Source organism: Coregonus clupeaformis, chromosome 4 (genome assembly GCF_020615455.1).
Source record: "Coregonus clupeaformis isolate EN_2021a chromosome 4, ASM2061545v1, whole genome shotgun sequence".
In the NCBI taxonomy this organism is placed as follows: domain Eukaryota; kingdom Metazoa; phylum Chordata; class Actinopteri; order Salmoniformes; family Salmonidae; genus Coregonus; species Coregonus clupeaformis.
The window spans coordinates 13,006,865-13,023,349 of record NC_059195.1 but is presented as its reverse complement, the minus strand read 5'-3'; the positions used below and the strand labels follow the sequence as shown (position 1 = coordinate 13,023,349).

The following is a 16,485-nucleotide window of genomic DNA, read 5'->3' as shown; positions in this document are numbered from 1 at the left end:
TCGGGAGGGTCAGGCGATGACGGCTGTAGAAGAGCTGGAGAGCCACATGGCGGGAGTTAAATTGTCAGTCAGCAAGATGGCAGAACGGGCGGGTTTTCCTTCAAACCGCTCGACCAGAACAGACGTCACGGCGACGGGAGATATCGACGTCACCGCGTGCGCGGAAATGGCTGGACCTCCTTATGTAAACAGAGATGGCAGCGCCCCTATTGCCATTAGCCACGGTAGCGGCTAAACTTCCAAAGTTCAATGGACAAGGTAAATGGGAAGTTTTTTTCACTCAATTCGAGTTGTTGGCTAGAGCCGGGAGGTGGTCTGACGAGACGAAAGGGTTACAGCTTGCCCTGAGCCTGTCAGAGGAGGCGTCGGAATGCCTGCTAACGCTAGCCCCGGACGAGAGGGGCGACTACGGTGCGCTAGTGGAGGCATTGGGGGCCGTTTCGGCAGCGATGCACAGCCCAACATGCTGCGGATTGAACTGAATAACAAAAAGAGACTTCAGGGGGAATCATTAAAGGCGTTGGCAAGTGATATTCTGAGCCTGACCAGGCGGGCTTATGCAACTATGCCGATTGGGGTGCAAGACGAGCTGGCACGGGACAGTTTTATTAGAGCGCTCTCCCCCACCGAACTGGGTAAGCATGTGCAGATGTCGGACCCAGCATCTCTGCGGGCTGCAGTGGAGATAGCCAGGAAGAGGGAGATGATCTGGGGTGAGGGAGTGAGAGTGGAGGTTGCCAGTCAACCAGAGGTGAGAGCAGCGGCGGCCGGGGTGCCGGGGGTCACCAAACCAGAGTGGATCGACGAGTTGGGAGGGTTAGTCAAGACCGCTTCGCTTGTCATTGAGAGGGGCTCCAGACAACATCGCAGTGTCAGCTCAACTTCCATTGTCTGCTGGGGTTGTGGCCAGCCTGGCCACATTCAGCGGGAGTGTGGCAGATTCTCCAGTCAACAGGGAAACGACAGCGGGTTCTCGCGCAGGGGGCAGCGCGGGCCCATTCCTCCGCCCCCGAACTCACAGTAAGCAGAAGAGGTACCCAGCAGTGCAGGCAAGAGGGTGGGGACCTGCTTCCCCAGGGTGTAGCTGCCACCGTGTTTCCTAGTCCGGTAGTTGTGGTGGGACGTACCACCATTGGGGACTTCTGCAATGTCATCGTCAAGGTAGAGGGGGTGGAATGTTTGGCCCTGGTCGACACGGGCTCTACAGTAACCCTGGTGAGACCAGACATACTACCTGTTGGGGTGCGGGTGGAGCCGACCCTTGTCCAGCTACGGACTGTCACGGGGAGCTAGCCCCCATGTTAGGGAAGTGTCGGGTGTCTGTGACTGTGGGGGGAGAACTGTGGGGTGTCCGGTGTGGGTAGCAGCGGTACAGGACCCCTGTATACTGGGAATGGACTTTTGAAAAACTGTGGGGCTCAGTTGGACTTAGCTTCGGGCACTTTGAGGCTGTCGGGGGGCCCACAGTGGGAATGTCGCCTTCGGGAGGGCCAGCAGGGGACAGGGCTGTCCCTCCGTCTTCCTCCAAGCTTGCCGAAACTCCACTGGTCGTCCCGGCTGCTCCCTTGGTCGTTGTGCCATCCCAGCAGCTGTCTCCGGCGGCAACGACCTTCACTCCCCATAATGGTGCAAGCACAGGCATCCCAGTAGCCCAAAACACACTGGCTCCTTCACCCCATCAGCCCGACGGGGGGAAGGAGGAAGTTATCGACGCCGTTGAGGCTGTGTGGCTGAAAAACTGTCAAGGTCTGGACGAGAGACAACAGAGACAGTTAAAGCAGCTGCTGTTTGACTTTAAAGATAGCTTCGCTTTGGGGGGAAGATGAGGTAGGGCAAACGCACCTGGTTCAGCACGACATCGACACTGGGGACAACCAACCCATTAAAATTCGGCCCCGTCGCATTCCCCTTTGCCAAGAGGGAAGCAGCAGCCACAGCTATTGCTGACATGTTGCGGGCTGATTTCATTGAGCCATCAGATAGCCCATGGTCCGCGCCGGTTGTCATGGTGCCTAAGAAAGGGGGTAAACTTAGGTTTTGTGCGGACTACAGGGGCCTAAATTCTGTCACCATTAAAGACTCTTACCCCATACCGAGGATCGATGAGTCGCTAGACCACGTCAGAGGGTCCTCGTGGTTCTCTTCCCTTGATCTGCGCAGTGGCTACTGGCAGGTGCCCCTCTCGCCTGGGGCATGTGAAAAAATGGCCTTCTCCACGGATAGGGGCCATTGGCAGTTCAAGGTGCTGTGCTTCGGGCTTTGTAATGCTCCTGCCACCTTTGAGAGGCTCATGGACAGAGTGCTGGCGGGGGTTCCGAGAGACGAGTGTGTCGTGTACCTAGACGACATATTGGTACACGGCACGTCATTTGAGGGGGCACTGGGGGCACTTAGGCGAGTGCTGGAGAGGATCTCGGGGGCGGGGCTAAAATTACACCCGGAAAAGTGCCATTTCATGCAAAGGGAGTTGGCGTTCCTGGGTCATCAGCTGGGTGGTGAGGGTATCAGCACGATGCCAGACAAAGTGGAGGCTGTGAGGGGGTGGCCAATTCCAAGGGGAAAAAAAGAGGTTAAGAGCTTCCTGGGTCTGGCATCCTACTATCATAGGTTTGTGAAAGGGTTTGCGGGGATAGCAGCTCCTTTGAACCACCTTCTCAAGAAGGACACTGTTTTTCAGTGGACCGAAGAGCACCAGCGGGCGTTTGAGGCCCTCAAACGTGCCCTGGTGGAGGCCCCTGTCCTGTCCTCACCAGACCCAAACCGTCCGTTTATCCTGGACACCGACGCAAGCAATGAGGGCTTGGGGGCCGTGCTGGCTCAGCGTGGTTCTGACGGGGAGCACGTAGTAGCTTATTACAGCAGAACTTTTGATAAGGCTGAAAAACGCTACTGCGTGACAAGGAGGGAGCTTTTGGCTGTCGTGGCAGCAGTACGCCATTTCAAGTACTACCTGGGGGGCCTGCCGTTTGTGGTGCGGACGGATCACTCCGCCCTGCAGTGGCTTCTCTCCTTCAAGGAGCCAGAGGGTCAGATCGCCCGCTGGTTGGAGGAGCTGCAACCCTACGACTTCCAGGTGGAGCACAGGGCCGGCCTTCGCCACAGCAATGCAGACGCCTTGTCCCGCCGCCCATGTGCTGAGGACGGCTGTATTCGAAAACATAATGTTAACTTTCACTGCTATGCGGATGACACACAGCTGTACATTTCAATGAAACATGGTGAAGCCCCAAAATTGCCCTCGCTAGAAGCCTGTGTTTCAGACATAAGGAAGTGGATGGCTGAAAACTTTTTACTTTTAAACTCGGACAAAACAGAGATGCTTGTTCTAGGTCCCAAGAAACAAAGAGATCTTCTGTTAAATCTGACAATTCATCTTGATGGTTGTAAAGTCGTCTCAAATAAAACTGTGAAGGACCTCGGCGTTACTCTTGACCCTGATCTCTCTTTTGACGAACATATCAAGACTGTTTCAAGGACAGCTTTTTTCCATCTACGTAACATTGCAAAAATCAGAAATTTTCTGTCCAAAAATGATGCAGAAAAATTAATCCATGCATTTGTTACTTCTAGGTTAGACTACTGCAATGCTCTATTTTCCGGCTACCCGGATAAAGCACTAAATAAACTTCAGTTAGTGCTAAATACGGCTGCTAGAATCCTGACTAGAACCAAGAAATTTGATCATATTACTCCAGTGCTAGCTTCCCTACACTGGCTTCCTGTTAAGGCAAGGGCTGATTTCAAGGTTTTACTGTTAACCTATAAAGCGTTACATGGGCTTGCTCCTACCTATCTTTCCGAGTTGGTCCTGCCGTACATACCAATACGTACGCTACGGTCACAAGACGCAGGCCTCCTAATTGTCCCTAGAATTTCTAAGCAAACAGCGGGAGGCAGGGCTTTCTCCTATAGATCTCCATTTTTATGGAACAGTCTGCCTACCCATGTGAGAGACGCAGACTCGGTCTCAACCTTTAAGTCTTTACTGAAGACTTATCTCTTCAGTAGGTCATATGATTGAGTGTAGTCTGGCCCAGGAGTGTGAAGGTGAACGGAAAGGCTCTGGAGCAACGAACAGCCCTTGCTGTCTCTGCCGGGCCGGTTCCCCTCTCCACTGGGGTTCTCTGCCTCTAACCCTGTTGCAGGGGCTGAGTCACTGGCTTGCTGGTGCTCTTTCATGCCGTCCCTGGGAGGGGTGCGTCACTTGAGTGGGTTGAGTTACTGACGTGATCTTCCTGTCTGGGTTGGCGCCCCCCTTGGTTTGTGCTGTGGTGGAGACCTCTGTGGGCTATACTCGGCCTTGTCTCAGGATTGTAAGTTGGTGGTTGAGGATATCCCTCTAGTGGTGCGGGGGCTGTGCTTTGGCAGAGTGGGTGGGGTTATATCCTTCCTGTTTGGCCCTGTCCGGGGTTTCTTCGGATGGGGCCACAGTGTCTCCGGACCGCTCCTGTCTCAGCCTCCAGTATTTATGCTGCAGTAGTTTATGTGTCGGGGGGCTGGGGTTAGTTGGTTATACCTGGAGTACTTCTCCTGTCTTATCCAGTGTCCTGTGTGAATTTAAGTATGCTCTCTCTAATTCTCTCGTTCTCTCTTTCTCTCTGAGAACCTGAGCCCTAGGACCATACGTCAGGACTACCGGGCATGATGACACCTTGCTGTCCCCAGTCCGCCTGGCCTTGCTGCTATTCCAGTTTCAACTGTTCTGCCTGCGGTTACGAAACCCCTACCTGTCCCAGACCTGCTGTTTTCAACTCTTAATGATCGGCTATGAAAAGCCAACTGAGATTTATTCCTGATTATTATTTGACCATGCTTGTCACTTATGAACATTTTTGAACATCTTGGCATGGTTCTGTTATAATCTTCACCCGGCACAGCCAGAAGAGGACTGGCCACCCCTCATAGCCTGGTTCCTCTCTAGGTTTCTTCCTAGGTTTTCGCCTTTCTAGGGAGTTTTTCCTAGCCACCGTGCTTCTACACCTGCATTACTAGCTGTTTGGGGTTTTAGGCTGGGTTTCTGTACAGCACTTCGAGATATTAGCTGATGTAAGAAGGGCTATATAAAATAAAATTGATTGAAATTGATTGACTGTGGGTACTGCGCCAAACGGGTGGAGCGAGAGAGGGAACTGTGCATGGAGGAGGGAGTCACCGCCACGGTGAGTCAGCTGAGGGTGACAGAGTGCCGGGAGCTTGAGGCTGTGGACGTCGGGGAGTGGAGGCGTCGCCAGGAGGAGGACGCAGAGCTGCGTCCTGTGCTGGGGTGGGTGGAAGAGAGAAGACGACCGCCATGGGGGGAAGTAGCCCCTCTATCACCAGTCACCAAAGGACTGTGGGCTAAATTCTCAGTCCTTAGAGTGGCTGAGGGAGTGCTCCAGAGGGGGTGGAAAAAGCCAGCTACTGGAGAAATGACGTGGCAGGTAGTGGTTCCCAAAAGGCTGCAAGGGAGCGTGTTACAGCAGCTTCACGGGGGAGTAGGCGCAGGGCATTTTGGGGTCTCCAAAACGTTAAAGCGCGTACGTAAAGGCTTCTATTGGGCCAGGCACAGGAGGGATGTGGAGGACTTTTGCAGGCAGTGCGATGAGTGTGCTGCTAAGAAAGGACCTCCAGGTCAGTCACACGCCCTCCTACAACAATTCCCAGTAGGGGAGCCCATGGAGAGACTGGGGGTAGACATAGTTGGACCGTTTCCAACCACAGACAGCGGTAACAGGTGGACTCTAACTGCTATGGACTACTTCACCAAGTGGCCAGAGGCTTACGCTCTCCCAGACCAGGAGGCAGAAACAGTAGCTGATGCATTGGTAGGGGGAATAATCAGTCGGTTCGGGGTGCCACAGTCTATACACAGCGACCAGGGGAGAAACTTTGAGTCACGGGTGTTCTCAGAGTTGTGTAGACGGTTAGGCGCGGAGAAGACGCGCACTACTCCGCTTCACCCCCAGAGTGATGGGCTGGTGGAAAGATTTAACAGAACATTAGCACAACAGCTGGCTATCGTTACCTCAAAACACCAGAGAGATTGGGACACCCACTTACCGTTTATTCTTATGGCATGTAGGTCGGCTGTTCAGGAATCGACTGCGTGCTCCCCAGCGCTACTAATGTTAGGTCGTGAGTTGCGCACCCCAGCCGAACTGACGTTTGGCCACCCTCCTGATAACGACGACGGGGTTTTGCCTGGCCCGAACTATGTTCGTCGACTGCAGAACCGGTTAGAAGCGGCTCACACCTTCGCAAGAGAGCAACTCGAGAACGCAGGAATGCGCCAAAAGCGCCACTATGACTCACGCGCTAGGGGGAGGCACTTTGGAGCGGGAGAACGCGTGTGGCTTCACAACCCCACGCGCAAGAAGGGGCGGTGCCCAAAGCTGGACAGTGCCTGGGTGGGGCCGTGCCTGGTGATAGAGAGAGTGGGGGAGGTGACGTACCGGTGGAGGTTCCCCACGGGGCAGGAAGGTGGTGGTCCACCGGGATCGATTGGCGCCCTACAGAGGGAGGAAAACGGTAGGGAATGGAAGTGAGGACTCTGATGTGAGCACACGGGGACAGTCTAGCGAGGAGACTCTAGTGCAAGCTGAGCCTGGGACGGGGGCTGCCTCTTCGGAGGGCGCTGGAAATGACATTGGGGCAGATGAGTGTTCTGGGGGTCCACCAGTGAGAGTCAAGGGGAGGCACAAGAGACTGATGCGACCTCCGGGTCGTTTTAAGGATTTTGTTTTGTAACCCTAGGGGCTAGGGTTTAGAAAGGGGGGGGCTATGTAACGACCCTGTATTGTGTTCTGTGTTCATGGATGTGTTATCGTTCTCATGGGTGCTAGCAGGGGTTAAATATGCCAGGACAGATGGAAAGGTTGGGGGGGTTGATGGGAAATCCCGCGGGGTTTTGGAATGCTTAAATAGAGGTTACGGTCTCATCTCTCTCGCTTCTGTTCGGGACCCTTGATTTGACATGTTCTATTTGTGTATGTTCGAGGTTTAGCGGCGTGGGTTGTGGCCTGAACAATAGCCCATTCAGGAATAAACCTGTGTTCTGCCTGTACACCTGGTGCCCGTCTCTCTTTTACTTTATGACCCAGCTGGGTCATTACAGTATTGACTAAAGTGTCTTATTAGGAATATTCTAATCTGACTTCTCTATGTGGGCATGTATGGAAATTGTATTTCTGGGCCGGGCGTCAGTTAAACAGCAGTACCTAAGCAAAACTGTAGCAGCCGAAACCGTGCTTCTAGGAACCCGGGCCCCTTGCATTGAGGGCTTCCACCACTTTAATATAGCCAAATGGCTGGGACTTCCAACTTTATTGGCAGATCCCACCTGGTGACCCTGTTGGAGTCATGTTCAACTGGGTCATCAGGAAGGATTAGCCAATGGTAAAGAAGAAAACTGTATGCACTCACTAACTGTAAATCGCTCTGGATAAGAGCATCTGCTAAAATGACTAAAATGTAAATTACTTTAACATGGAGATAGCCTCATTAGATACAAAGATGAGTCCTCTATCAATCTCTATGGTTAAAACAGTCACCAGTATAGTTGTATTTGTTTAAAATGGCTTTTTATTATAAATAATCTGCAATTGCAAACTGAGTGATGAGACTCGAGAATATTTGACAGTACTGTAAAAAGCTCGAGACTTCTTAGGTCACATGAGTGGAAACAGAGGCTAGGCCGCCGACGCAGCCATCAGTGTTGATCGAGTGAGAGCCAGCTAGTTAGCTAACTGCCATCGAAGCCAAACAATAGACAACTAGAAAAAAGCTATCAACCATCACAGTCCTCGGATGTGTTCTTCAAAACTTGCCAACCGTAAGGTAACTAAGTGTCTGAAGGTTTAGCTAGCTAGCTAACGTTAGCTAAATAGTTTTCAGCAGGCTTGATGACTAGCTAGGCTAACTAGCATAACAAAGCTAGCTAAATATTGATTGTCATCCAACTTCAGACTGTTTTGAGGGCGTTGTGCCCTATTTGTTATAAGTTAGTTACAAACAATATTTCACCATGATTTTTCCCCGTATCATAATTACCTAGCTGTTTAGCTAGCTAGCTATACAAGACGAACTAACGTTAGCTAGCTAACTATTTAGCAATTTCACTTGTTAGCTACTGTTAGCTAACAGTAGTAATGACATGTCAGTTTAGCTATGTAACGTTATCAGTATCTTTTGTAAAAGGGCCGGTAATACAGACAGCTGTGCAGTCACTGCACTGAATATTTATGTTATGTAGTTATACTTGAAGGTTCAGTCAACACATTGCTTGCTAATATTTCATTCCAGCTGGTTTAATGTTGACTACTCTTCACATTATAATGACCGACACGTGACTAAGGACCCGGCCACTGTCTGTAACACTTGATCCGGGCCAGCAGAGACCGTAGGAGGCTTCACTAACTCACGGGTAAGTCAAGTCTCTTCCGGCAAGGTTAACCACATTCCCCTTCTCCCAATTTGTGTGGGGATTTTTGACTAGTGTTGAATTGCTGTAAGATAAACTGCTAACATGCAAGTGTTTTCCATAGGTTTCAGAATATCTACACTGAGCAGTAAAGGTAAGTAGCGCCTAGACATATACTCTTTAGGTGGAAAAACAGGTTTGAGAAACTTGAAGGCTATTGTGCTACAGTTGTTAGTTACACATTGCTGTCCCCCAGTTCCTATTCTCCAGAGGAAGAGTCCACTGTCATTTAAGAGCCATGACCGCTAAGTCATCCCTGCTGAAAGTCATCCTGCTGGGAGATGGAGGAGTGGGGAAGAGCTCCCTCATGAACCGCTACGTCACCAACAAGTTTGATACGCACCTCTTCCACACCATCGGCGTGGAGTTCCTCAACAAGGACCTGGAGGTAGACAGCCGTCTGGTCACCATGCAGATCTGGGACACGGCTGGACAGGAGCGTTTCCGCAGCCTCAGGACTCCCTTCTACCGCGGCTCCGACTGCTGCCTGCTCACCTTCAGCGTGGACGACAACCAGAGCTTCCACAACCTGGCCAACTGGAAGAAGGAGTTCATCTACTACGCCGACGTCAAGGAGCCCGAGAAGTTCCCCTTCGTGGTGCTGGGGAACAAGGTGGATGTGACGGAGAGGCAGGTGTCTACTGAGGATGCTCAACAGTGGTGTCGGGATAACGGCAATCACCCTTACTATGAGACCAGTGCCAAGGATTCCACCAACGTAGCTATAGCCTTTGAGGAGGCGGTGCGGAATGTGCTAGCCATGGAGGAAAGGGCAGACCACCTCATCCCCACAGACACAGTTAACCTCCACAGAAAGCCCCGCTCCAGTGCTTCCTGCTGTTGATATAATGTAGGGCCTACAACCTATAAAGAACTGGAGCTAGGAAGACACACACAGGCTTATCAACACTCATGCTCTCTCAAATACTGTATGCAAGTACTGGCTAGTGTCAGTGGATGATAATCAACTGGGTATGTTGGTCTCTGGACTCATTGATGTAAAGAGGGTACTGAAGAAGGGTATTATTATAATTTCAATCTGTGCCATCTTTGATTGATATATATCTTAAAACATTACATTATATTATTACAACATATATATTTACAAAGTTTCATTTCCAATTCATGTTACACACTCAAAGTACCCTTTTTTTGTAGAAAGTGTTTCTTACACTGTGACTGAAACCAAGGTTGAGATGAGCTGCCTTAACAGTGAAAATATATTTGATTCCATTCAAAATGTATTGAGGACCTTATCCAGAGATATGACCCCAAATGTGATACTTTAAAAGCAAGTCACTTTAATCAACTGACCTGAATGGGATTAGGAATATACATAATATATTCATATTTATAACATCAATGTTGATACAAAGCAGAGTAATTTATGAAGTATTTTTATTTGATGAAGTTCAAGGTCTACTGTCACTACTTTATTGTACAGAGGGAGAAATATAAGCAGAAATTAAGGCATTTGTGATTTCTTACTGTTTATTAGAGGTGCTGGTAGCTGAGAATTCTATATAACTTGCTGGCCTTGCAATATTTGTTCTGAACATACCGTAATTAATAAGTTATCATTATGTAATGGACTCCATGTTTTAACACCTGCACAGCACGACAAGAGATAAGGAATGTTCAATAAATAGTTGAGTTGGTATCCTATGTGTATGTCCTGCATGACATATTATGCTCACTACCACTAATAGTTTGTAAAGAATAGTTTTTTTATCATACCAGAATTTCAGTGATCCAATAACTTGGCTAATTGTAATTAAAAGATGGGTGATAAGTAGGTGGATATGATTGAACAAGTTAAAATACTGTATGTACCTCAAATTGTATTTGTCACATGCTTCGTAAACAGTGAAATGCTTACTTATGGGCTCTTCCTAACAATGCAGAGAAAAATATAGAAAACTAATAAGACAAGGAATAAATACACGAGTAACGATAACTTGGCTATATACACGGGGTACCAGTACCGAGTCGATGTGCAGGGGTACGAAGTAATTGAGGTAGATATGTACATAAAGTGACTAGGCAACAGGATAGATAAAACAGTAGCAGCAGTGTATGTGATGAGTCAAGAGTTAGTGCAGCTGTAGAACTTTGAGGATCTGAAGGCCCATGCCAAATCTTTTCAGCCTCTTGAGGAGAACGAGGCGTTGTTTTGCCTTCACGACCTGTGTTGGTGTGTGTGGACCATGTTAATTCCTTAGTGATGTGGACACCAAGGAACTTGAAGCTCTCAACCCACTCCACTACAGCCCCGTCGATGTGGATGGGGGCATGCTCACCCCTCCGTTTCCTGTAGTCCACGATCAGCTTCTTTATCTTTCTGACGTTGAGGGCGAGGTTGTTGTTCTGGCACCACACTACCAGGTCACTGACCTCTTTATAGGCGGTCTCATCATCGTCGGTGATCAGGCCTACCACCGTCATGTCGTCAGCAAAAACCGTTGCCAGTTTTTCTATGGACATCTAATCTTACATGCATTTTATTTACATTCATGGAGATCAATTTCATTTTCTTCCTTACTAGTATAGTTTTGATACTAAGACTTTGGATTTCAACAGTTATTGCTTATTGATTTTACAGTATTGTACATTATCACAAATCCCTCGTTTATATTTCATCTAATTTAGGTAGTGTGCTGAGAACATTTGTTTTTGATCATCTTTCATATTATTTAGCTGCAGCAGTGTTGTCCAGAATGATTGGAATGCAAGTTGAATGGAAAATGTTATTTGAATAAACTGTCCATGAATGAATCATTTCCCCTGAAAACATGTTTGTATTTCATCCCCACTATGAAAGAAAACTACATTATGAAAACAAACACTTCAGAAAATATAAAGATATCAGTTAGAGTAAGACTTCAGCAGGAAGTCATTGAGAAATGTTTGGTATGATTGTTGCATTCATAAAGGACCCATTACAGGCAGACCATTCCCTCAGTCAATTGTCATGCGATTTCAGTTTAGCAGAATGTGAGTGTCTCTATCGGTAACTTACATACCCATTGATTAGTGAATCAACATTACCTTGTACGGCACAAACATGTAAACCAGTGAATTATTTGGTACAAGGTCACCAGAAGAAATCCCAAAATTATGTTAAGGAAAGAGTATTTAATCAGAGAAACTGGACAGTGAGTTATAGAGCATTTCATAAACCTCAGGAATGAATGGCTTAGTTTACACGTGCAGCCTAAATGTGATATTTTGCCAATAATGGGTCTTTTGACCAATCAGATCAGATATTTTGCCAATAATTGGGCAAAAGATCAGAATTGGGCTGCCTGTGTAAACTCAGCCAAATATACATATTTTTAACTAGCTCTCGAGAAGTATAGCCAGCCCCCCTTTTGGGTTTTCAGTTAATGGTACGGACCACTGCTGCCTCCATGTGAACTACAATCCCGACACTCTGTCTAAACGCAAATACGCTTCACTTGCAATGCGGTTTTGGAAACCTTTGGAACATAACTTTCATACAAGCAAGAAATATTATTTCAAATACAAAAGGTACACTTACTTTGCGCAGTTTAGCAAAGTTGCAGCCGGCTACGACACATGCCATTCCACATTTCCAGTGTTTCTCAAAATACAGCCGGGTGCAACTTTCCTAAACTGCGTACATTCATTGTATGTTTTGTATTTGAAAAATGATTTCTCGCTTATATGAAAGTTAGGTTGCAAATGTTTCCAAAACTATTGTGTGCAGGGCGTAGTTGCATTTAGACAGAGCATTTGGGCAGCGTCAGAGAATTCCCCTAAGATGGAAGACAGCATAATGTTTAACATTACCGTCTATTGAATGGGCTAGTATTTAACAAGCTCATTCAAGGTCAGAGAAAAGCTCATACAAACCGTGTCATTATTATCAAACTAGGAAACAATGCTGGTGGCACTCACACATACACTACATGACCAAAAGTATGTGGACACCTGCTTGTCGAACATTTCATTCCAAAATCATGGGCATTAATATGGAGTTGGTCCCCCCTTTGCTGCTATAACAGCCTCCAATCTTCTGGGAAGGCTTTCCACTAGATGTTGGAACATTGCTGCGGGGACATTACAATTTTTTTATATATATATTTACTTGCATTCAGCCACAAGAGCATTAGTGAGGTCGGGCACGGATGTTGGGCGATTAGGTCTGGCTCACAGTCGGCGTTCCAATTCATCCCAAAGGTGTTTGATGGGGTTGAGGTCAGGGCTCTGTGCAGGCCAGTCAAGTTCTTCCACACCAATCTCGACAAACCATTTCTGTATGGACCTCGCTTTGTGCACAGGGGCATTGTCATGCTGAAACAGGAAAGGGCCTTCCCCAAACTGTTGCCACAAAGTTGGAAGCACAAAATCATCTAGAATGTCATTGTATGATGTAGCGTTAAGATTTTCCTTCACTGGAACTAAGGGACCTAGCCCAAACCATGAAAAACAGCCCCAGACCGTTATTCCTCCTCCAAACTTTACAGTTGGCACTATGCCAAACCCAGATTCGTCAGTCAGACTGCCAGATGGTGAGACGTGATTCATCACTCCAGAGAAGGTGTTTCCACTGCTCCAGAATCCAATGGCGGCGAGCTTTACACCACTCCAGCCAACACTTGGCATTGCGCATGGTGATCTTAGGCTTGTGTGCGGCTGCTCAGCCATGGAAACCCATTTCATGAAGCTCCCGATGAACAGTTATTGTGCGGACGTTGCTTTCAGAGGCAGTTTGGAACTCAGTTGTGAATGTTGCAACCGAGGAGACAATATTTATGCGCTTCAGCACTCTGCGTTCCCTTTCTGTGAGCTTGTGTGGCCTACCACTTCGCGGCTGAGCCGTTGTTGCTCCTAGACGTTTCCACTTCACAATAACAGCACTTACAGTTGACCGGGGCAGCAGGGCAGAAATTTGATAAACTGACTTGTTGGAAAGGTGGCATCCTATGACGGTGCCACGTTGAAAGTCACTGAGCTCTTCAGTAAGGCCATTCTACTGCAAATGTTTGTCTATGGAGATTGCATGGCGGTGTGCTCGATTTTATACACCTGTCAGCAACGGGTGTGGCTGAAATTGCCGAATCCATAAATTTGAAGGGGTGTCCACATACCTTTGTATATACAGTGTACCATCCATTCGTTATGCAACAATGTTCCATGCTTACAATAGCTTTTATACATTGGTTGGGAAGTATCAGTAATACATACTGAATTTATCAAACATACAACAGGTGATCATAGACAAATTAGTTGTATATTATGTCTGTCTTAAAACATATTTCAAATGGAAACTGCACACAATTAAGAAATTAAAAAAGCTACACAACCATGTTGTCCAGGTTAGTTCATCAGCTCAAGAGGTGCTTCTTTCCAAGGAACTGTACTTTCCTGTCAAATGCCGTCGACCGGATTGGAGCATTGGTTTCATAGAAAGGATTCATTGCAAACTGGTAAAGAGCACAATAATAAATCATCAGAATATGAATTATACATGAACATACTGTATACACATACTGTATATAGAAAGAATAACTCACCTTAATGTATAAATCATACACGTCATTGAAGAAGTTTTTGATTCCATCTTCTTGTCGTACATCATGAAGCATGATGAATCTCATATGTGATGGAGATGGTTAAGGGAAAAATGGAACACACACACACTAATTATTTGTCTGGGCCCTTTGTAACAATGATGATTTGTTGAATTCAACACTGTAGACATAATATTTATGTTTTGTTGCAATGTTTCCAGAGGGCTATATAGGTCTCTGTGGCCTTGTGGTTGGTGTCCGCCCTGAGATTGGAAGGTTGAAGGTTCAATCCCCAGTCGAGTCTTGATTTTATTAGGATCCCCATGCCAACGGCGACAGCTAGTCTTACTGGGGTCCGACACATAGCGAAAAATACATTACAGACAAAATACTTTACAAATTACATACATTTAAAAACATTTACATTTACATTTTAGCAGACGCTCTTATCCAGAGCGACTTACAGTTAGTGAATACATATATATATATATTTTTCATACTGGCCCCCCGTGGGAATCGAACCCACAACCCTGGCGTTGCAAATGCCATGCTCTATCAACTGAGCTACATCCCTGCCAGCCATTCCCTCCCCTACCCTGGACGACACTGGGCCAATTGTGCGCCGCCCATGAGTCTCCCGGTCACGGCCGGCTGCGACAGAGCCTGGATTCGAACCAGGATCTCTAGTGGCACTGCCTTAGACCACTGCGCCACTCAGGAGACATTTACATGTGTGTGCATCTATCAGTTACACATACATGTCAATACATACACACAAAACGTTGGTCACATGGGGGAGAGGCGTTGTGCCGTGAGGTGTTGCTTTATTTAATTTTTTTAATTATTAAAACAGGTTTGCTGTTCACTTTCGCTTTATGAGATGGAAGGGAGTTCCATGCAATAATGGCTCTGTATAATACTGTATGTTTGCTTGAATTTGTTCTGGACCTGGGGACTGTGAAAAGACACCTGGTGGCATGTATGTTGGGGTAAGTGTGTGTGTCAGTGCTGTGTGTAAGTTGACTATGCAAACTATTTGGAATTTCCAACACATTAATATTTCTTATAAAAATAAGAAATGATGCAGTCAGTTTTTCCTCAACTCTTAGCCAAGAGAGACTGGCATGCATAGTATTGATATTAGCCCTCTGATTACAATGAAGAGCAAAACGTGCCGCTCTGTTCTGGACCAGCTGCAGCTTAACTAGGTCCTTCTTTGCAGCACTTGACCATATGACTGAACAATAATCAAGATAAGATAAAACTAGAGCCTACATGACTTGCTTTGTGGACTGTTGTGTCAAAAAAGCAGAGCATCTCTTTATCACAGACCGACCTCTCCCCATCTTTACAACCATTGAATCAATATGTTTTGACCATGACAGTTTACAATCTAAGGTAACACCAAGTAATTAAGTCTCCTCAACTTGCTCAACAGCCACACTTCATTACCAGATCCCAAAGACAAAAAAAAACAGGACCCGATGCTTCTCTGCCTGGCACTCAGCACTCAAGATTGGGGATATGTCCCTGTGATAGGCTAGCGTCCTATGCAGAGTTCAATTGTACATCAAGCTGCCACAAGCTACAGAAACAGGAGATATGCTCCTGCCCTATGGACTGTTCTGGCTTGGACAAGGCTACTTACTTACCTGTAGGTATTGGGTAATAGCTAGAAAAGGATATGTCCTGCAGTGACAAAGGCAGAGACGAACCACTCGTTGAACTTGTCCACAGTTTTCAGGTACATGTTGTTAGACAGCCACATGTTTTCATCCACCAAGTCGAGGGCTGCATGTGCAATGAACTGGTTTAGATGCCGGTGGTCATCCTGTTTACATAGAAGAGACAGAATGGTAATCGAGTGGGCATTACAGTAGCCTCTTCTTTTTACTGGATGTAGACCAATATCTATAATATAAAATAAAATCAATACACAGTTATATAGGCTAGCTGCCCCTTTAGACAGTTACCAGGAACATAGGCCTATATATATATATATATATATATATATATATATATATATATATATATATATATATATGATGTTGAGGATACCATAAAGACACTTTCCTTTGACTCAGCTTTACCAGCAGGCAAGAATTCCATTTCAAAGACAGGATTATCATGATGCCCAACCATGACAAAATAGAAACTCCCAGACATGTTTCTTTCCAGCAACCTGCAATGTTCTGTGTGAACAGAAATATATACATTATTGGATAGTAGTAATATGGACACTGGACTTAAATCCTTAACTAGCTAGCTAAATTAGCTTGTAGCTAACCTTAATGTAGCTATCGTGCTGCAAATACGTGATTATCGTCAAGCTAAACACATTGAAGCAAACTACAAAAGTCTTAATTTTCATAAAGATCCCATAGGTACATGCATTTGACCTCTAAAGCAATGGTTTTAATTTGATAAATCAAATGTTTGTTTACCTGTTAAAAACGAGCCTCTCCTTTACGGGGATAACGTCGCTGTTTG

The 16,485-nt window shown here is 46.7% G+C and overlaps 2 protein-coding genes across 5 annotated transcripts; one reads left to right on the top strand and one right to left on the bottom strand.

Annotated features, from left to right (window-relative positions):
• Positions 1-7,522: 7,522 nt before the first annotated feature.
• LOC121553186 (ras-related protein Rab-9A) lies at positions 7,523-10,116 on the top strand. Of its 4 annotated transcripts, none has more exons than XM_041866202.1 (4): positions 7,523-7,810; positions 8,333-8,401; positions 8,523-8,552; positions 8,655-10,116. In XM_041866202.1, exon 4 carries the CDS (start codon positions 8,697-8,699, stop codon positions 9,300-9,302), a length of 606 nt encoding a protein of 201 aa, XP_041722136.1. In that variant the 5' UTR covers positions 7,523-7,810; positions 8,333-8,401; positions 8,523-8,552; positions 8,655-8,696; the 3' UTR covers positions 9,303-10,116. The 4 variants fall into 4 exon arrangements, with proteins under 4 accessions (XP_041722136.1, XP_041722120.1, XP_041722129.1 ...); XM_041866186.1 differs by having other exon boundaries at positions 8,281-8,401; XM_041866195.1 differs by having other exon boundaries at positions 7,523-7,815.
• A 3,399-nt stretch (positions 10,117-13,515) lies between these two features.
• On the bottom strand, positions 13,516-16,485 carry trappc2 (trafficking protein particle complex subunit 2). The gene is made up of 5 exons (XM_041870110.2): positions 16,440-16,485; positions 16,069-16,187; positions 15,682-15,826; positions 13,999-14,084; positions 13,516-13,908 (listed from the first exon to the last, which is right to left on the bottom strand). Exons 2-5 carry the CDS (start codon positions 16,159-16,161, stop codon positions 13,810-13,812), a joined length of 423 nt encoding a protein of 140 aa, XP_041726044.1. The 5' UTR covers positions 16,162-16,187; positions 16,440-16,485; the 3' UTR covers positions 13,516-13,809.